A 22,051-nucleotide genomic window follows, 5' to 3' on the forward strand; every position below is an offset into this window, starting at 1 on the left:
GGGAAACAAAAATATCAACAGGAGATGTAAGAGCAGAAACATTATTGGCTGCAAAGGGGCCTTCATCTTCTTTTCCTTCTCAGAGGAAGCGGTGCGCCATCAGTGCTGTACTGTGATCCATTAGATGTGTTTTTTTAACTGCATATTTTCCATCACAAGATTTCAGGGTGAGCTTGAAAGGTAATTTTAAAAAATACTATACATTCGTGATGCCAGGCCCCTTTTTTAATTAGGTGCCCATAGTTTATAAAGGTGTCCAAGAATTGGGAGACTTTGCTTTTACTTTCAGGATCCATATAATTTCCCAAGGCAGAGACACCTGGTTATTTGGCTACTCCATGTGTGGGTCTTCATTCAGTCCCACTTTCTCTCATGAACATACCAGGCTTTGAGAAATGTGCAAGAACAGTGGGACAAGAGACTGGGGGGGGGGGGGGGGGCAAGAGTGAGTGATAGCCAAGTGCAGAAATCTCATCCTTTCCCTTCTTGAAGCCCCCTTTTAACAACTCCACTTATTTCTGCAGTCCTCATGTCAACATTGCCAAAGAATGCTTGAAAATGTATAGGTAATGAGAGAGTCTAGAAACCCAAAAAACTAACAAGCTTTGAAATTTTTCAAATCTCACAAGGACACTGTGTCCCATATCCAGATGAGGTGATGAACATAATGCACAGATTCTACATCTGCTTAAAAAACTGGCAATTGTATGCATACTTTTCTATGGGTGGGGTGGGGTGGTGGAATCCAGCAGGAATGGACTTCTCACTACTTAGACACAGAAGCAAGAGAGGGCTCTGGGAAGACCCTATTGGAGAGAGAAATGGCTTACCATGGAATATCCATGTGCAGATGCAGCTGTGAGCCGAGGGAGGCTCTTTAGAAATGTCTGCGGGAGAGGAGGGGCAAGACTGGAAACCCAAGGAACATCCTGGGAAGGGATGTTTAGGGACTGGCAGGAGATTAGCAGTTGACAGCTAGATAGTTCCTCAAGGACCCGTTTGCACACCACCCCTCCTCCCCCAGCCCAGCTTACTACTCATTGGGAAAGTAAAGGCCTGTGTTTGTGCATCCCCACTTGAGTCTGCATAAATGGGAAAAGGTGAGAGGTTTGCATAGTTGTACCCTGAAATCTTGCTATAGCAGCTTATTTTCTTGGTCTGCAGAAGCCAGTATAATATAAGCAAAAGGAGTGTGTGTGTGTGTGTGTGTGTGTGTATGTGTGTGTGTGTGGTGGGGGGTGAGGTGTGTGCCTGGGGAATGCCCTGAAATACCACCCCTTCACCTCCCACCCCCACAGCCTCGCTAGCACTCCTGGATCCCTGCGGAGGCTCACATTTCACGAACTTATTGCAGCCATCTGGACTGCGTCCACTAATGAACTCCTGCACTCCATAAAAAGCAAATCTGTTAACAGCTTTCAGCCATGTTTCCCCCTCCTCCTCCTCCCCCATTCCACAAACCTCCCCCTCATTAACTACCCCCACACTCCACTGGCGCTGAACAAACTCACTGCTGGGAAAGACCAAGGAAACCTGGCTCTCTGCCGCCTTCATTGAAAGCAGGAGAGGACAGGCCTCCCACACTGGCCCTCACATCCCAGCAGGGAGAAGGCCATCATGGCAAGGACAGAAGAGATCCTGAGTCCCAAAGGCAATCGCCAGCTATATTTCACTGGCACACACAATGGTTTCAGACATGCAGGGCCTCTGTCACACACATCCAGCTGCAGAGACAAGCAGACATTCCACTGCCCCACTCCTCGCAAACGATGGAGAGACAAAGGCAGAAGCAAAGGGCATGCATGAACCAACCCACAAAGTAGAACCACAGGTTCACATACAAAAGAGGCACACACACAGATCCAGTATTGCACAGGATCTCGTTGTCAGCATCTTCAACGAGGAGGGTTTTGCTAAATGACATAGCTTCTATTCTCTTGCAACAGGGGTAACAGGCAAGAGAGAATTTCTCCCCTTGAACATGAAGAATTTAAGCCTGGAATCGGAGCTCCCAGGCACCCCCTTCTTGCCAGCCACTGCAATCTGATGTGCTCCAGCCACTTTATTATCTGGTTTGGGCAGCAGGGACAAATCATGTTTCAGTCATGCTACTAAGCCATCCTACTATTTGTTAAGAAAGAGGGCGCATACGTGTCCCACAACATAGTTTAGTCTGGCTTCACAAGCAAAGTCAAACCATGTTACGGCATGAGCACCCAGCTGATGCCATATTAAAACAGGTACACATGTTGAACTTTATGGTGCATTGGCAACTCGCCATAAAAACATGAGCACAAAATCACAAAAGTGCCTGTTTATTTTGTGCCAGCCCACCCAATCTTTCAGAGATGAACTCCTTCGTCAGGGGCTATTTGGAATATAGAACTACGTATTATAATTTATACATATACATCCAAAATATACAGCACAAAAAATACCATGGCCTAATTAACTGCATCCATTCACAAGTGCATTACAAACTTTCAAAGCACACAGTTGTGAATGTATCAAGTTAATTAGTCCATGGTATTTTCTGTGCTGTGCATTTTAGATGTATGTGTATAAAATTATATATTTTTTGTGTTGAATGTTTGTAGCACATTTGGGAATGGATGCAGTTAATTACAGCATGGCAATTTGTTATGCTGTGTCACTTCTGTTTTTTGGCTACTTGGTGCCTCCCTGTTTTTGGCCAGATTGGCAGGTAGGCCATAAAGTGCAACAAACTAGTCTTGTTGCAAAGGCGAGAGGTTATATCAAAAAAATCACAAACTGAGATATGTACCCTATCTCAGAAACACAAATCTTGCTGACCTGGAGGGGCTGGAGCCCCTTTCATACAGCAAACTGATTTCCCTTTGGTACTAGCTTTGCAAGGACACACAACTATGGGCAAAGAAAGGAACGCTTTGTACTGTGCAAGTGCCTACAGGCTTTGTGATGCTGCCCAGACTCATAACCCCACCTTCCTCTCTCACCTGGGCCCTTTCCCATTTCCACAGGCTCTCATTCCATTTCCAGCTAAATTCACTTTTGCTTCAGTCACATCACTATGCCCAAGGCATTGGCAAAAAGGGGAGCAAGGGAGCTGCCAAGAATTGGCTATAAAACATCTTCATGCGGTTGGCAAAGGATTTTATTGCTTGTCTGAAATGCTTCAGTGCTTTTATAGCTCCATTAGCATCGACTTTGGTCAGGTGAACTCACAGGCCCCAAGAGCCTTTGGCAACATGACATGTTGCATTCCGATTGGCCAAACTGACTGTTGAGCTTCAGGTCACAACAACCAGCGGGCAGCAAGGCAGGACTATTCACATCTCCACTGTACAGAGAGTACATGTTTGCTTCTACTCTGTTTCTGGCCAGCCCCTGGGAGCCTGGGTACCAAAGGATAACTTCAATTCGTTCTCCAACTCTCTTCTGGCACCATGACATAATTGCGTCTCGACTACTGTATTCCAAGATGCTATTACTCTCTGACATTAAAGGACACACCATTCACATAAGGTGACAGAAGCCATCCTTATTGCTTTCGGTCTGCACATTTTAATGCCCTTCCTCCCATGGTGGAGTATCTCCCCATTCAGGAGGCCTGATAGTCTGCAGCTGGGAGAGGGGAAGTCTACAGCAAGACTGTCCTTGCAGTGACCTCAGAGAGTGGGAAGAGGAAAATGAGACATTCTGGCCCCTCATTTAGAAAAAACAACAACACTGGCAGCATAAGAGACAAACTTAAGTCTGTGCAAAACCGCTGGGTTAAATGCTGCAGCCCACGCCCAGATCTTTACATATACATTGTGAGCCTTTTCTTCCTCAGCTCAGAAGTAAGTACCCTAGCCATGCTCTTCCTGACCAGTATCTTTTCAAGGTCAGTTTATACCAGAAGTGCAGAATCTCAGCCTCAGGGCCAAATCCAGCCCAGCTGTGGTCCCAAACTGGCTCTCCAGGGTTCCCCACTTGACCACATCCTCTTTCCCACAACCATCAATCATTTGGTGGCTTCCCAGCCTTTGTGTAATTTTTCCTTTATTCTAAAAGGTTGAAATGCGTCTCCTAAGGCTTAGTTACTGGCAGTAAGTGCTTCAAGCTACAATACCCTAGTATTTTTGGTATTTGGGCCTCTTTCGCCTTTGGCTCCACCACCCCTGGATTGCAGCCCCCAAGAGTTTCTCTGAAAGAGGTGCAACTCCCCTAACTTATACATTCAGCAGAATTGAGCAGTGAACGCTTCCCTCCCTCCCCCACCCCCAAGACTAAAATGACTGCAGTAATTCAGGTTGCAAATGATGGTGGCAGTGTGCATGTTGCATGTCTATGTTTTCCCAGCCAGAAAAAAACAATCTCCCCATACACAGAAAACTAGCATATCAGGGAGACAACTAGGCTCAACTCTTCTCCCAGATACTCTATTGTTCTATGTATAAGGATTTGTACTAATTGTTGCAGGGGATTGCCCAAAGCTATACAAATCTAGGGAACATTCTACCTGCTGAGCACAGGAACTGGCCCCTAAGATTTTGCTGTACCATTCCCAATATTCCCTTCTCTCAGAGCAAGCTCTTACCTGCAGATCCGTTTTCATCAGTGAAGCTCCAGCCTCCACAATGTAATGGCAGATGGTGCGCTGGCGAAGGGCTGCAGCCTGGTGCAAACTGGTCTCGCCACTGGAAGATTAAAATGGAAGACCAAGGTCAACAACACATACCCTTTCCTGCCCGCTCCAAAGGTCACATAGTTTACAAAGGTCTAGCAGAGGGCTCGGATGGACCCAGTGCGTGCATGGGCCATTGTACATTCATGAGCTTAGTAAGATGGAGTTGGGAATGGTGGCAGGGTGCAGATATTCCCAGATAGTTGGGAATGGTGGCAGGGTCTGCCCTTACATCAGCTTGGAAAGAAGACTGAAGAGGACAGACTGGGAAGCCTCTCCCCTGGTTTTCCATGCCCAGCCATTTCCTCTCTGCTGCTTGGGAGCTCAGTGTCTTGAGCTCACTGCATTGAACAATTTCCAGAGGGGTCGTGGTGTTAGCCCAGGGGTGCACAACCTCAGGCCTGGGGGCCAAATCCAGCCCACCAAGGTTCCTGGATGGCTATGCCTTCTTCCCTCAGCCTCACCTTCTTCCCCCCAACCATGGATTGCTTGGTGGCTTCCCAGGTTTTGTGCAGTCTTTTCTCCATTCTAAAAGGTTGAAATGCCGCCCCTAAGGCTTAGTTACTGGCACGAAGAGCTTTACGCTACAACAGGCTGGTATTTTGGCCCCACTCCCTTTGCCTTTGGCACTGCCCACCACTGGAATACAGCTCCTAAGGTCTTCTCTGAAATGGAAATTGGCCCTCGGGCTGAAAGAGGTTCTGCACCCCTGTGTTAGCATATTGCAGCAGAAACAACAAAGAGTCTTGTGGCACCTTAGAGACTAACAAATTTATTCTGGCATAAGCTTTTATGGACACTGTTGGCTTCATCAGATGTGTGAAGTGTTAACTTCAAATTGGTAGATTTATATACACATGCAGGGGTGGGGTGGGGGAGATGTAAACTGTGTTGTCAAAGGGAATTGAAATGCAAAAGGTACAGGCAGTGATGATTATCTTAACAGTTGCCTTTCATAAAACCTTGTTGGGTGATAACACAGACATCATTGCAAGGAGCAATGTGATTAAAAAACACACAACCTTAATCAAACTATAGGAAATAAAGTTGAATCTCTTGATGAATTGTGCTTCAGCAATTACACATTGATATCTGACTCTGAAATTCCTTTGTTCAAGAATGGCCGTCTTAAGTCCACCTTAAGGCAGGTTTGCTGACGTACAATTAATCACTATCTGTAGTTTTTGCATTTTAATTCCCTCTGACAACATACTTTACATCCCATTCCCCCTGCATGTGTATATAAATCTGCCAATTTGAAGTTAACACTGCAAACATTCCACAAAAGCTCATGCCCAAATAAAATCGTTAGTGTTTAAGGTGCCACAAGACTCTTGGTTGTATGGAGCAAGGCAGCTGGAGCAAGGAGGTCAATGAGAGCTGATAACATAGCACATGTCTGGGAGAAGACTGAGAGCTTATATCAGTAGAGGCTGGTGGCTCCAATGTCAGTGGAGGGTGAATCCACTCTAGGTTTCAGTCAGAACTCTAAAGGAACTATCCAAGCTGCTTTGTACTGTTTCTGACTGGAACCCAGAGCAGATCCACTATCCCACTGACACTGGAGCCACCGGCCCCCGCTGGCTTATATACAGGCTGTTCCTGATTCAGCCCTTGCAGTTGGGTCTTCCTCCTCCTGAGTAGATTCTGGTTCCTGAGTTGACCCTTCCTCCTGAGTAAACCCTGGGCAAAAGGGTCTTCTGGCAGCCAGAACCTGGCAACAATTCTGTGCCTTTCCTCTGGTCCATCACTGGTGGCGCTCTGGTGAACCATGAGTGAGGAAGGAGAGTCGGGAACCCTGGCAGGGCTTGGGATGGAGTCAGAGGGGTTTCTTGGGATCTCAGGTGAGGCATCACTGCAACAGGACTGCCCCATGCCTTCTGTAGGACTAGGGTTTGTGGAAGAATCCCCCCTCCCTCCTCCTCTAAAGAGGTCTTCCCTGGACTTGGGTGGACCAGGAGTCTGACAGTCACTGAAAGAGAAGCAGCAACTTCAGAGCTGAGGTGAGAGAGACAGACAGGAGCATCTGTGCCAGGAGAAGGTTCTTTCCTTTTCTCAGTGCCTCTGTATCATGCTGTGATGAATTGCAGGATGCCCACCTTCCTTGGGAGTGTAACTGCTGGCAGGAAAACAGGCCATTCACCTTCCCTTGCCAGCAGATCTACTCATGAGGATGACACCCCACCCCTGCAAATTCCACTTCAAATGGAGCAACCGTTCCACTAAGATGACTGCCTGTCCTGCCAAAGGAGGGTGTTGGGCTGTAAGCAGGGGATAGGAATGAAGAAAAAGAGCTGGCCTTCTGGAACAGGCACTTATGCTAGTAATACATTCTACAAACCAGATTGGAACTTACTTCTCTTCTTCTGCCATATCCAGAATCTCTGCAGGAGCTGCGGTCAGAGAGAAAAACAAAGCATTGAGGCCAGCCTTCATGACGTGGGGCCCATGACACTTCTTATGTATTCCACTACAGATTCCACTACACAGTGTCTTCTCCTCCACCTCCTGTATACTCCCTATGGAGGTTTGGGGGCTGGATATTCTTCACAGATATCACAACACTTCTGTGAAATCAACCTTATGGCTGTCTTCCTACATGAACAAATGTTTAAATCTTTTTTTTTAAAGCTATACATTATGCACTCCTAATGTGATTTACAGTATTTTTTGTACTCACTCTGCTACAACCCCTGGGTGCCAACTTTGTGGTTTCAGACATGGGAGAGGGCTTTTTATTTTTTAATTAAAAATGTCTTGGGAAGGAGGAAGTGAGTGAGCTGACCTAGTGTAGGAACCCAGGCTACACATGCTTTAGGACAGGGGCTGCTGGTGGAAGGCAGGCAGAAGGACTGATGCACATGGGAGATTAACCCTTGATTTCCTACCATTACGTGTGAAATGAGTCAGTGTAACCAATGTGTAGGGGAGACCATGTGAGTGAGTGCGCGTGTGCAAATATAGACAGTACTTCTCCTTCCTGTCTTCTATGAGTGACTGTTGAAGGTCTTCTGAGTGCCAGCCCATTTCAGAAGAAAAGAAGGACTCACCCATTTTCTAGTCCCCACTCCCAGCTAGTTAGGTCTTCTTTTGTACACACAAAAGTGGGGTCAAATCTGAAGTATGGCATTTCTGGTGCAGCCCAGTGTTCCTATTTATCAGGTGACAATGAGGTAGAGCATAATCAATCCAATTCTACAAATGAACAGCTGAGGCTCAAAGTAACTTTGACTTTGTTCAAGGCAATGCAGCAAGCTCAGCACGCTTAGAATCCAAGACGTGAGCCTATGTAAAATCCAACACCTTTGCTTACTGGACCCGTATTTAATTGAAACGCTCACAGCCACTCCATCAACACAACATGACAGCAAAGAACTCGGCACCTTTTCTGGCCTGGCTTACCATTTTCAATTATGTATTTGACAATCTCCTTGTTCCCTGATTTGACTGCGTGATGCAGGACAGTTTGGCCTGTGAGATCGCGCATCATCAAGTCCTTTCCAGCCTGGTGGAGTTCTTCGAACTACAGCAAGATAGGACAGCTTGAGATGAGCTATAATATAGATTTTCTTGAGGCAGATCTTAATCAGGGTAATTTACAGAAAAAAGTGAAGAAGAAGAAGAAGAAGAAGAAGAAGAAGAAGAAGAGGAGGAGGAGGAGGAGGAGGAGGAGGAGGAAGAAAACAACCACCCAAGCAATAACAATCCAGAGAGGATTGGGAGTTAGCAGCTGACAGCCACTTAGAACACTGTAACTGGCAGGAGCAGTTAAAAAAGAAACTTTTCCAGAGAGGAACGTCTTCATCTCCCTTTAAAGATATATCAGTGTTGGGCTGACCATCTTACAGAGGAAGTCCCATAAAGCCAGAGTTACAATGCTTTATCCCTCACCAGCACAAAACTCTTCTCACAGTATAGGAATATGGAAAAGCTCACCCTCGCAGACCAGGAGAGATGCAGAGGTTCACACAGGTGCATAACTTTGCCCATTAACTGTCAGGAGCGCCCTAGCTGCCTCTTGCAGTCCCCACCAATAGCCAACTCAGGACATAGACGACGAGGAATTCTTTCCGAGACTTTATTCCTTTATGACTCTTTCAGAATACTACTTGCTAGCGCCAAAGCAAGGAACGGAACTGGGGAAAGATAGCTGAGTAGCCTAAGCTCCAGGTAAGGCAGTTGGTCCCCGTTTGAAGGAGAATCACGGGAAGACCCTGAACTTATGGGCTAGAGACAGATCCTCCCTCTTTCCCTTGGGTCCTCGGGACGCGACCGTTGTTTGCACGCCAAACGAGCGCTACGCCTCCTTTCCGTGTCCTCCATCTGTCGTCGCTCCCTGCGTCTGCGCCGAGCGTCCAGCAAGCCCCCCTCCAACACTCTCTCACTGCCAGGGTCACTATCTATCCCAGAATGCTGGCAGGAGGAATCTCTGCCAGCTGCTGTGCTTGTGAGAGATGAGCGAGCTCCTCTCCCACGGATTGCTGTTCCTCCTCAGAATCAGAACTGCTCTGGGGCTCTATTGGCTCAGTTTCCACCCTGACATTAACTAGTTTAGAGGGATTGAGGGTGACATGATGCTTTTTTGAAACAGGAAGAACAACAACTAAGAAATCTCATCACAAGGCAAGAAGTCACTGGAATTCTTCCTTCTTGGCTATTTGCTCCTATAAATGTACCTCACAGAGCTAAAGTAGACACACATCCATTAAAAATGTGCTATGAAAGAAATGTCATGTTTCTCTCTAGTGCAACAGCTACTGCCAAGGCCATTGGCTTAGAGTTAAACTTCAAACAATACATCCAAAATCGGAAACTGATATGGCAGTAATCTGCGGAAACATGACTGTGATTTCTGACTTTATGGTGGTATGCTGACTTTATGCTAACAATACAAAACATTGCGTTAATCATCCTGAAGCGTATCAGAATAGGTACAGGGAGGACACCTCAACACACTTCTAGCTGGGGTCACTGTGGCTATATATCTAGGTTATGGGATTGCCATGCTCCTAATGTCAGCAGGATGAATAGGTTCCCCCTAAGTGGAAACAACCCCTATGCCAACATCACTCTTAATTGCAGTGCAGATGGGTGTAGGATGGGTGCATGATACAATGCAGATCCTGTAAGTGAGATGCATTCAAAATGGTACTGACCTGCAATACCCCCACTCCCCCATACTCTTAATACATGCTCAGTTTAGACAGCCTGATTGGAGAACTAAGCACAATTCTGTTTAAGTTTCCAGGTACCACCCTGACTGTAATATAAGGTCCTCTTGGTGAGTCCATTGGGCATGGGAAGAGAATACTCGAAAGGAACCCTGCACTGCTGGGATGGGGTGGGGGAGGGTCATCCTACGGTGAAGGGTAACAAGTAGGTTGGTCTCAAAAAGACAGTTGCCACTACTAAGAAGGAAAGCCTCTAGTAGCATTGCATCCAACACTAGAGGGAGGGGGACGACAATGCTATGGCGAAGGTTACTGCACCCTCCCCAACTCTGCAGCTTGGGTTTGAGCAGATGGTAGCTGTTACCTTGTGGAAATCGTTATTCTTGGCAGCATCTATCAAAGCATCATCTGCAAGGAGGAGAGACAGGTCAGGGTTACAAAACCAAGGAGATAGGGAGAAGGCTGGGTGTATGTGTGGTGGGGTGGACACAGGCCAAAAAGACAGCAACTGGGGGCCTGACTACCACCCAAGCTGAGGACAGGAATTGGCTAATAACCCAAGGTCATGCTCCCAGAGAGCTCTAGGGAGATTGCCTGTGACTTTAGCTACCCACTAATGTGTCTAGACAATACAAGGCAGTTGTGCACTGATATAAAACAAAGTCTAATGGTCAACAAAATGTTGCTTTTAATATGCAGCGTGAAGCTACATCGGACCTTTTTTCTTACTCGAAGGTAAACATGGAACCTGAACCAGATTGGGGCCCTAGCATGGGGAATAGTGGGGCTTTAACCCTTTGTCCCCCATTGTGGTGCCAATCTGAAGCCCTTCCACACTCACAATTTGCATAGGAAAAAAACCTCATTTGCTTAAATAGATTTTTTTTTCTGCAATGCAAATTGCAGGCACAGGGCCCCCTGACATAGATCAGGACCACAGTGGTGGTCAAAGGATTAAAGCCCCTATACTTTAGATTATTGCAATGCATTATATGTGGGGCTGCATTTGAAAACGGTCTGGAAACTTCAGCTGGTCCAAAATAGGGCAGCTGGCCAATATGATCATATTACACCAGTGCTTTATGATCTGCACTGGCTGCCAGTCCATTTCTGGGTTAAATTCAAAGTGCTGGTATTAAACCACAAAGCCTTAAATGGCTTGGGGTCAGGTTACCTGAAGAATTGTCTCCTCATATATATAACTGCCCAGACCCTAAAATCATCCTCAGAGGCCCTTCTCTGGGTGCCCTCACCAGGTGAGGTGAGGCAGGTGCCTACTAAGGAGAGGGCCTTTTCAGTGATGGCACACCAGTTGTGGAAGGCCCTCCCCAGAGAGGCTCTCCTGGTGCTTACATTGTGGTCTTTTCGGTGCCAGGTAAAACCCTTTTCATTTTCCCAAGCTTTTTAGCCCTTCAGTTTTGAAAAACTGTGTTAGTATGTTTTTGAAATCTTTGCACAGCTGCTAGTTTTATCTTAGTAACTACTTTGGTTTAATTATGTTTATTTTATTTTATTTTATTTATTTATTAAATTTCTTAATCACCCATCTGGCCGGTCACCCGGCCACTCTGGGCAATGTACAGCAGTACAAACAGTCTAAAACAGTAAAATTAAACCTCAAAACATCATATTTCTAAAAATACCCTAACCCACCCCAAATGCCTGCCTGAACAACCAAGTTGTCAATGCGTAGCAGAAGCTCACTTCAGTCAATATGTTCGACTGATATTGTATTTTATTGTTTTAAGCACTGTCTAGGTAAATCGCCCAGAGAGCTTTGGCTAATGGGCAGTATAGAAATGTGATAGATAGGTAGAATAAATATATTCCTGATCTGGGTTGGGTCCCAGCACTTCCATTTGTGTAAAAAGGACAGATGTGGCTACATATTAAAAGGCAACATGTAGTTGGCCCTAAGCATCTATGCTTTTCTGGCCTGAAGCAATTAACTCCCATTAGGGGGTGCCTGGAGTCTGGGAGGAGGAAGGGGAGGATAAGGACAGAGCCCAGAGTCCAGAACTGAAATCATTGATCCTAAGTGTGAAGGCGAGATGATTTCTCTTAATTCAGCTTCTGCTGAGTACACGTTACCTCCATTTTGCTGTTTGGATTTCAACGTTTGTCCCTACTGTCATTCTTTACTTATTTAGAAAAGGGAGTGTGAATGTGTGGTATGTGTGTGCACGTGTAGCGAGAGTATGTACATATGCGTGCACACAAAATACAGACATGTGTTGTGCATTTCTTGTGGACTTTTTTTGATCTTGACAGGTATTGTTCTTCCCTTTTCCTCCAACACTTAGCAACTGTGGGAGTGGATGTTTATCATGGGACTTTTGCAAGGATCCAAAAGCCGCTGTGACGACCAGCCATGCTCCAAAGCGGGTTCACAACTTTGTAAGACTTAGTGCCTCTTTGAGGCTCTGGGGAGCTGAAGGAATTCACCATGAAGGTAAACCAGAGGGGGACAAGGGTGGGGGGAATGGGGAAGCAAGACCACATGATGAGAGGAAGGAGAGGAATGTTCCAGCAGAGATTAGAAGAGTTTGACAAAGGTAACTGCAAACTCATAGGGCAAGGAACAGATGGCATGAAGAGGTAAAGCAGAGAGGGTGAGCGGAGGAGGTGGAAAGCAGGCGCCCCCAAGGAGACAGTGGATGAGGATGCCTCTCATCAATGACTCACTCACACTTCCAGGAATTATGCTCTGTTCAAGCTCCAGGAAACACTTTCCATTTGCTCAACCAAGTGAGGCCCCCGACCTGGTGCTCACACCCCCTGGAACCGCCACTGGTGCCTCGCAGAGATTAGCCCTGCTCTCCATCCATGAATCCCAAGTCTTTACAGGTAGAAGATTAATCCTGAGCCACAATGGTATTTCCTGCCAGATTTTATAAATGAGCTGAGGAAGGCCAGCTTGTTGAGCCAATGCATGTCAGCTCTCACCTAGCTAGACATTCTTGTAACTGCTCCCCGGAAGGTATTCCCTGATCAGGGCCTCTTCAGCACTCAATTCCTGCTACAGCAGAGGAACTAAACTCCAATCCTCCTGCATGAGAGCACACTGTGAAGCTCTCCAGCCTGGCCTGTTCCTTTCCCCTGTAGCCTCTGCAACTGAAATGCATCAAATTCCAGCCTGTGGGAAGCTAAAAGTCAATTCCACCTCAAGCTGTACCAAAATGCTCTTGTTTTCAGATATGGGCCAGTTCCAACATAACCTTTGGAGGCCTCACCCTCACAGACAGTGGTACTGCACGTACAACCGCAACAGGCCAACTTTCCAGAAGTACGCATATTCAGATGTACTTTACCATGGACATTCAACTCCCTGAATCATCAGATGATAACCCCAAATACCCTGGGCTAGAAAATGTATATCTGGCTAGGAGGAGCCACAAAAGCAGCTACCAAGTTTCAAAAACCTCATCTGTCCACCAGAACTCAATTGTCCTGGAGAACTGCGCCCATCCGGATCTGTTCCATCAGTCAGTGAAATTATGGCATGGCATGTCTCCCTCTCATCAGAGATTGTGTGGACATCACCAGATTAATGCAGAGAAGAGCTTATATGACTGACAGTGTCTAAAACTTGCAGAGGCACATTAAGATGCATCATGCAAAAAACCGAGTACAGCATTTCACTGGAAGTGGTCTTATGTTTTACAGAAGCTTAAGTAGTTTTGGATTAGGGGACTGAAAGACATGAAAACGAAGCACAAACAGTGATAAAGAACTGGTTAAAAGCCACTACCTGAAAACAGGGGGTTAGACAAAATATGTTGGAAGCCCGTACTGTGAGCAAAGAAGCCTCACCTTTGAGGGAGTGGCAGCTCCCCATTTTTGAGCTGGAAAAACAAAATAAGAGAGATTCAAAGCTAAGAGATCAGGTCCTTCCTAAAGTATCTCTCTCCTTTTGCTTAAATCTACTCTTAACCCTAACAACTCCTCTCTACCTGGCCAGTTTGAAAGGGCCAGCAATGGAATTAGTTGGAACTCCCACAGATCCAGATTTCTGCTCTGCCCTACTTGTGTGTTGGAACCAGGGTGAGGGAAGTGGCAGAGCCAAGGAAGGTAGCAGGCAATTCATATCCTTTCTGGCTTAGCTCTGTTACACACCTTGTTCCATCATACCAGCTCTGTTTACTTATGCCTTCCTTTCCTATAACAGCAAAATACTCACTTCGCAAACCTGGGTTAGTACATCATCAGATTTACCAACCACATACTCCCGAGTTGACTTCCATCCGATGAGGATTAAGATGTGTTGGACTACAACTCCCAGCATCCCCCAGCCAGATTGGGGAAGGTTGAAATAGATGAACTAATCTACAGCTGATCAATGCTAAGGGAGCAAAAACTCCCCAACCCCAAGTATCCCCCAACCCAACCTTTGCATTTAATGAGAGAGCAAACATGATTTAACTTGCAGATTTTACTCTCATTCTTCACCCTGAACCCTTCCTTAAGCTACTTTTCCTTGGGGTCCTTCCCCCAACCTAGCCTGGTCTTTCTTACCTCCAGGCCCCAAGCAGACAGCCTCACCTGGAGACTGGTGTGGATGGTGGTGAAGCTGGGGGAGCAAGGTGTTGCCTTATGGGTGTTGAGGGCACATCAACAAGGTCAGGCATGGCAGGAGATGTACCCACTGTCTGGGTGCGCACCAGTTCTGGGTCCAACACAAAGAGCTCATCCTGGGAAATCTCCGTCACATAGTTGAGATGTTCCTGAAAAAGTCCACGTTGGTCATTTCAGAGATGGGATTTCTTTACACTATACAGTTATTAACTGGGTAGAGACTCATCCTGCAATGTGGATTCTAACATGGAATTCAGTCACTTGAACAAAATCCTAAGAAACTGAGTTTTCCTTACAAGAAAGCAAGTTTCCAAACCCAGTGGTGGGAGAGAAAAAATGGAAGTATACGGGATAAACTCCTCCATAAGTTTAAGGGGCAGGGGGCGGGGGGGAGAAGAGGAGGCCTGGTTGCAGAACCCAAAAGGTGGGATTGTGCCATTCTGCATTTGTACCAGTTCTAGTCCTTCCTCTTATACAATATCTTGTATCCTGCATTTTGGTCTCTACTTATCCAGGAGAAGCAAGCCTATTTTCCTAGTTCCCAGCAAAAAAGGAAATAAAGCAGACCATTACAAATTCTATATTAACACCTTCCCCCATCCACACAAAGTAATAAAAATTGAAAACATATGCATTTTTTCATATTGTAGAATTTTTATTATTTTTATCAAATTTGAGCTCTTTGATGTGTGTTTTTTTCTTAATATACAGAAGGTCAGATCTCTTGTCTGCAACTGTAAGATGCTTGACCCCCCAAACTATTACAAATATACTATGCTAGAGAAACTATGCAATTTCACTGAAGACAGTCAGTAATTACTTTTTATTTCAGGCCTAAAAAGTGCCTTCACAAACCTCCCCCCTTTTGAGGACATGGTTCTCTAAACCCATGGTGATATGTCACCCTAAATTATTTCTTTATTACATTTCTAATCTGCCCCCAAACGAATGTTCTCTGAATATTTCTTCCACACAAGTGAATCAAGAGGAAAAGGATTATCAAGAAAGGTCTTGTCATTTTTTTTACTGCAGGAAACAAATATCTCTGACTTCAAGACTAACCCCCCCCCCCCATCATGAATATAATCAGAGGGCTTGAGACATTCTAAAGGAAATGAAAGCCAAGGTGTAGGCAGCATGCACAGGGAGCATGCAGACAGACAACTGCAGACTTCACAGTCTTCTGGAGAGCAAACTGGAGCTTACCTGGCCACGGTCTATTCTATAAAAACGATCTGCTGTAGTTGCTGCAAGAGAGGAAGAGAATATTTCAGTAATTCTGACACCCTGTGGGGTAAGTCAGCAGCATCCCCATATTGCAGATGCAAGGTTGGGGTGGAGAGAATAGTGGCATGCTTAAGGGAGATTTGAACCAGAGATATTTCCTGGCTCAGCCTCTCAGCCACTCTCAAGTGATTTGGGTCAGAAGAACATACTAGAGAGGAGAGGAAAAACAGGAGTGATTCATGACAATATTTAGATCACAGCCATGGAGCTATATTGAATGCATGTTATGCCCATTTTGTGACTACGAATTCCAAAAGGGAGGCATAAATGCCAACAGCCAGTCTGATACAGTGGTTAGAGTGTTGGACTGGGATGCAGGAGATCCAGGTTCTAGTCCCCACTTGGCCATGAAGCTTACTCGGTAGCTTTGGACCAGTCTAGTCACTCACTCTCAGCCTAACCCACCTCACAGGGTTGTTGTTGTGAGGATAAAATGGAGAGGAGGAGGACCACGTAAGCTGCCTTGGGCTCCTTACAAGAGGAAAAAAGTGGGATATAAATATAATAATAAAGAAATAAAATAAATACAGCAGAAAATCCCCAAGTGGCACAGAGGACTACTGTAACCCAAGCTTAGTTATGAGCCCTATTGGTGTCAGCTTCCCACGCACCCCCCACAAGTCATACTTGGCAAAATACAGCACTCATTTGTCATCCAAAGAGAAGGCATGATGCTTCTGGATTTTGTTTTAAAGTAGTGCTGCATGAGCACTCCAGCACTGCCGTACCACCCTCAGGAAGCTGATAGTCCCCAAGGACAAAACGGTGCAGGCTCTGAGGATGGGGAGAGGCTGGTAGGGAAATCTTATCATGTGCCAGTAGCAGTCACAGGCACTACGGAATAGACTGGCAGTCACCCTTTCTGGCAAATCATCACCATCATCATAATTATTACTATTTCTATATTTTTCTAAGCACCGTGCAAAGATTTAAAAAAACGTTACAAAAGGAAAAAAGACATGGGGAGGGAAGAGGAGTATCCACGGCATGAGAATTTGCCACTCTAGCGCATGCTGAATACATATGCAGCCCCCCAATCCAAAGCCTGAGTAGCAGAGCAGCAGAGGGAAGCTTCCCAAATCTGCTTTGCAGCTGTTCTGGGATTTCCTGTGCATTTGGATGATTTGCTTGGAAAACTGCAGGCGTAGGAACTCTTGCCCCCTTGCAAGACAGTGATCCAAGTTTTAAAAGTCTCCATTGGAGTTTATGCCTCTTCCATATTGTTACATTTCATTGACCATTTTATATAAGAGATACAGACTGGCTGAACGTTAGCTTTTTGAATATTAACACTGGTACTGGAAAAATAGATTTTCTAGCTAGTACATATTATTGTTATGTAAAACCATCTCCTTCATTTACTTCTTTACTCCTTTCTTCATACAATCTGGTTGGAGATATATAATTTTAGAAGTTGGGATGGGGCTGTAGCTGGTTTTTGTTTTTGTTTAACTCTTCCAGAGTATTTAGGCTGGTATACTAAAAAAATTCTAATCCATGTTTCCGATAATGAGTTGAATGAATCCAAAAATAAAAAAATATGAATTAACATAATGTGGCAATGCTCTCAAGAACTTGCACCGAAATGAGGCAATGGTAGAGAGAAGAAGGGGAAAGGATTTAGGCCACAGTCCGAAGCACTTAGAAGTAAGCTCTACTGGACACCATGAAAGTTATTTCCAACATGTGTTGGAGTGGCTGTAAAGACTTTTGCTATATTTTATTCATTCTGTAGTTGGAATGTGAGGGATTAATGATATCCATGTTAATAACTGATCTGGAGAATATGTCCTGATGTCCCAAGTACGTAATCTAGTCTGTGTCACTAACTGCAGAAACCAAAACAAGGTATTCTCTCTGAATTAATCATTCTGGAATAAGTGTAGAATTGTATGAACTCCCCCTCCCTCTGGTAGCTGAACATATTGCTTCAAATGCACTGGAAGAACAAAGAAAACCCTTCTAGAGTTTTGAGCACTAAAGGGTTGTTGTGAGGATAAAATGGGGGGGAGGAGGATCATGCATGCCACCTTGGGCTCCTTGGAGAAAAAGGTGGAATATACATGTAACAAAGAAATAACATGTTGGATTGTTGCTAGTATTTAAATGGTGGGGAGGAGAATGTTGTATGTATTCCATGTTAAGAACATTGCACCACAGTAATCCACATTATCGCCAAGAAAAGCTGAATTCTGTTATTCTACTTTTTTAAAACCTTACAAATTAAGCACATTCGTTTAACTGTTGTGAACCGCCCAGAGAGCTTCGGCTTTTGGGCGGTATAGAAATGAGATAAATAATAATAATGCGTGCATATATTTGCTATTGCAGTGTTCTTCACTGCAAAGCCTCAGGGCCACTGGTGACACCCAATCACCGCAACTGTGGCTCTCTCTGACTCTCTCTCTCTCTCGCATTCACTTTCACACACAGTCTCTTTTTGCAGTAGCTGCTCACTCTCAGCAAGGGCTCTCTAGCTTTGCCTAGCATGCGTGAGCCCAATTTGCGTAGAAGAAATCTAGCTGTTCACCGCTGCTTGTATGAACTGGTTCTTAGGGTCTGAGCACACCTATGTGGATAATTATGTTATAATCCAATTGGAGCAAAGCGAAGAGGATCTAAAGAGCCTCTTGTTGAGGGTGAAAGTAGAGAGTGCAAAAGCTGGTTTGAAACTCAACATTAAAAAAACTAAGATCATGGCATCTGACCCCATCACTTCCTGGCATATAGAAGGGGAAGAAATGGAAGCAGTGACAGATTTTATTTTCTTGGGCTCCAAGATCACCGCAGACGGTGACTGTAGCCATGAAATTAAAAGTCGCTTGCTCCTTGGGAGGAAAGCTATGGCAAACCTAGACAGCATAGTAAGAAGCAGAGACATCACCTTGCCAACAAAGATTCGTATAATCAAAGCTATGGTTTTCCCAGTAGCAACGTATGGCTGTGAGAGCTGGACTATAAGGAAGGCCAAGCGCCGAAGAATTGATGCTTTCGAACTGTGGTGCTGGAGAAGATTCTTACGAGTCCCCTGGACTGCAAGGAGGTCAAATCAGTCAGTCCTAAAGGAAATCAACCCTGAGTGCTCATTGGAAGGACAGATACTGAAGCTGAAGCTCAAATATTTTGGCCACCTAATGCGAAGAGGAAACTCCCTGGAAAAGACCCTGATGCTGGGAAAGATTGAAGGCAAAAGGAGAAGGGGACGGCAGAGGATGAGATGGCTAGATAGCATCACCGATGCAATGAATATGAATTTGAGCACACTCCGGGAGAGAGCGGAGGACAGGAAGGCCTGGCGTGCTATGGTCCATGGGGTCACAAAGAGTCGGACACGACTTAACGACTGAACAACAAAGGACTGGATGTGCCCAGTCTCATCTGATCTCAGAAGCTAAGCAGGGTCAGCCCTGGTTAGTACTTGGATGGGAGACAGCCTGGGAATCAGGCTTCCTGCACTGAGCAGGGAGTTGGACTCGATGATCTTGTAGGCCCCTTCCAACCCTATGATTCTGATTCTATGATTCTAAGTTGCCTCAAATCTCTTTGGTTTAAGCTTGGGTACGCAGTCTGAGGCGTCTCAACTCTCCATTCTTTTGAAATGTGTCTTCACAGGCAGATGAAGCAAGAAGATCAAGCAGAGAGGATACTAGCCCTGGTCATATCAATCCTTTTCCCAAAAGAGCTCCTGTGGGACCCTAGGAATCACATTAAGCTATTTGATGCCTTGGTCCTCCTCCTGACAATGGAGGCTTATACTCTCCTAATTTACACAAAAGTAATGGCTAGGATATACAGAAAGTTCTGAGGTGCATAATTCTATGGTTATGAGATGGGGCTGGGGTGGGGAAAATAAAAGAAATATGCATTAAGTCAGAGCAGGCCCAATAATACTCTCATTTTGTACACACGATCTGTGAGACTATGACTTGAGGGCTCCTGATAGGGTAAATTGGGAATGGGATAGAGGCCGACAGCTCAGGTAACTGGATCTTGTTGCAATGTGGGAGCTTTGGTTACCTACTTTGATTTCCATAAGGCTGAGGAGGGCTGTGGTCAGGCTGAGGTTGCTATGGTTGGGCCCTCCAAAGAGTGGGGAATTCTCATTGGGAATAGGGCAGAAAGGGTGGGGGGAATGGAGGGGTGTCCATGACACAAGCCAGAGCAGATTAGAGGAGTGAAAGAGCCTCGTTTATCCTGTCCTGGGGAGAGATTTACAGCCACAGAGCAGTTGATGAAGGCCAGTAATTCAACCATTTTAATGAGCCTGTGTTGCCCTTGAATGTCACTCCAGCCTTTTCCATCGACACATTTTCCTCAGTTTGGAACATGCTGCTGGGAAACTGGCAAAAAAGAAGAAAATCTCCAGCAGCAATATCTGGGAACAGGGTCCTCATTTGTGGGCACAGAAGAGACTGCCTCCTCTCATTCGGATTCCATAACTAATCAAACACACACACTCACCCTGTCAGCATTGGTGATCTCACCCTGTTCCTCTGGATCATAGATTATGTAACGATGTGCATTTGAAAGAGTGATTTCCTCTATTGTGGAGAGTGAAGGGTGGGAGGGAGTTGGGTGAGGGGGGCACAAAGAGAACCATTTAGCAGCCAACACTGATACAAGGTTAGCACCATACAGTTCTTTGAGATCCGGGGCTGAGAGAAGGAGATTAAAATAAAAATAAAAATAGCCAACTGGGAGCAGAAGAGTATGGGAGAGACCAAATGCGATGAAAAGAAAAGTAATTTGAAGGAAGGATGCAGAACATTCTTCAGGCCCTAAGTAAGAAAGAGGCTTGAGGTGAGATTATTCCTTTCTGCCTTGGCTTCACTTTGGCCCACCCACTTCAGTTTCCTGCTCTCTCTAGGAACTCCCTGCATTGGTATTAAATCCTAGTATAACCAGGGGCTCTCCCCATCCATTAGGCCTTTCAGGCATTGTTGTTGGTGCCTGCTATAACCACAGTAGAGGAGGCCTGCTGGCTTTGAGGTTCAGTGCAGCAAACAGGCCCAATAGGCCATGCAAGCCGCTCCCTGTGTGTTTGGGAACTTATTCGAGCATTGCTACAGGGGCACAAAAGCCCCTATTGTCCCAGCCTGTGGGAGAGTCTCAGAGTCTTGCTCAAACCAAAACTGAGAAACAGCAAAAAAAAAAAAAAAAGAAGTGCTAGTAAAAGTGAAATGTGCAGCTTGGAAGGCTTTAGGAACACAGCATCAGCTCTTCAGGTGGGGGGCAGAAAGGGGGAGAAGAGGGTCTGAGAAAGGAGTTGGAACAAAGCCGTGTTTGTAAACAAGTCTCCGCTGCCCTGCCGAGCATTTGGGGGGATTCTAGCAAAACACAGCCGGTTGGGTCACAGGCCCAGCAAGAAAGGAAAAAATGGAACAAAACCAGTCACTCTTCCTTCTCCTTGTCTCATTACTCCCCCAGTGCAAAAGCTGTAATTGAATTTGATGCACAAAAAGGAAATTTAATGTACAAAAGGTAACTCTGAATGCAGTGTACTCATTGGTCCCAGGATGGCTCAAGCTGGTGAAACCACCACATCTTCCTCACTCCTTTTCCTACAGAGCCATCTGCTGGAGACCAGCCGCTCAGAGATGACTCACTCTGAGGTGAAGAAATGGTGTAACGTGCCAACGTCACCCCTGTGCTACCCCAGTTCTGTTCTCTGGTGGTATTCAGAAGAGTCTCCTGCTTGGAGGATATAGAACTTGCTCTGTTCAGCGTTCTCTCACCTTGAGGCCTGGCCTGGATTCTACTGTTCCGGAACACAGGAAGCTACCTTATTAGTCCATCTAGCTCAGTAGTGTTGACACTGACTGCCAGTGGCTCTCCAAGGTATCAGATGGGGTTGTTTCCCAGCCTAATCTAGAGACGCCTCTGACTGAACCTGGGGCCTTCTGCAATTAGTGCATGAGCTCTACCCCTGAACTATGTACCTACTCTGAATTTGAAGTTAAAAATAATTAAATGATGGGCGATTGTGTGGCTTCATTTCAATCTAGCACCTCCACAGCGCTAAAGCAGCAAGCCCAAATGACCTACAGGTATTGTTATGACAGAACAGAGGGGGACTGTCACTTGACATTTGAGTCAAGAATTACTTATAGAGCTTCAGGTTGAGAATACTACAGAACAACTGTAGGCCTGGAAGTACTGTCTGTAGAAGGCCCGTATTTTAATGCCTCTTGAGGGCATTCCCCCCGCCCCAGGCATGAGATTTCACTTGGATTCTTACGGGCTCACACACACACTATTCACAGGTCTAGTTGTCTCCCCATCCCCCAGAAATCGTAAAGCCTTCCTCCCATGCATATTTTATGCAAAATGAAAGGCTAAACCAGGAGACAAACTAGCCAGTCCATTT

The 22,051-nt window shown here is 45.6% G+C and overlaps 1 protein-coding gene across 12 annotated transcripts in view; it reads right to left on the reverse strand.

Moving 5' to 3' along the window:
• DGKZ (diacylglycerol kinase zeta) overlaps positions 1–22,051 on the reverse strand; it is a 116,598-nt gene that overhangs the window by 3,198 nt on the left and 91,349 nt on the right. For 9 of the 12 annotated variants that reach the window (XR_014790240.1, XR_014790237.1, XM_084850388.1 and 6 more), the window contains 7 exons: positions 15,604–15,644; positions 14,365–14,546; positions 13,636–13,667; positions 10,187–10,230; positions 8,054–8,174; positions 7,008–7,044; positions 4,565–4,664 (listed from right to left, as the gene is read on the reverse strand). Coding sequence is in view for 8 of the 12 variants with exons in the window: in XM_084850388.1 (XP_084706514.1) it covers positions 4,565–4,664; positions 7,008–7,044; positions 8,054–8,174; positions 10,187–10,230; positions 13,636–13,667; positions 14,365–14,546; positions 15,604–15,644 (557 nt within the window). In the remaining 4 variants the exon portion in view is untranslated. Of the gene's footprint in view, positions 1–4,564; positions 4,665–7,007; positions 7,045–8,053; positions 8,175–10,186; positions 10,231–13,596; positions 13,668–14,337; positions 14,547–15,603; positions 15,645–22,051 lie in introns of those variants that run through there. The other 3 variants (XR_014790238.1, XR_014790235.1, XM_084850348.1) reach the window with 3 other exon arrangements.

Source organism: Heloderma suspectum, chromosome 1, assembly GCF_057233095.1.
Source record: "Heloderma suspectum isolate Gila_16-S chromosome 1, 16-S_ref, whole genome shotgun sequence".
Lineage (NCBI taxonomy): Eukaryota > Metazoa > Chordata > Lepidosauria > Squamata > Helodermatidae > Heloderma > Heloderma suspectum.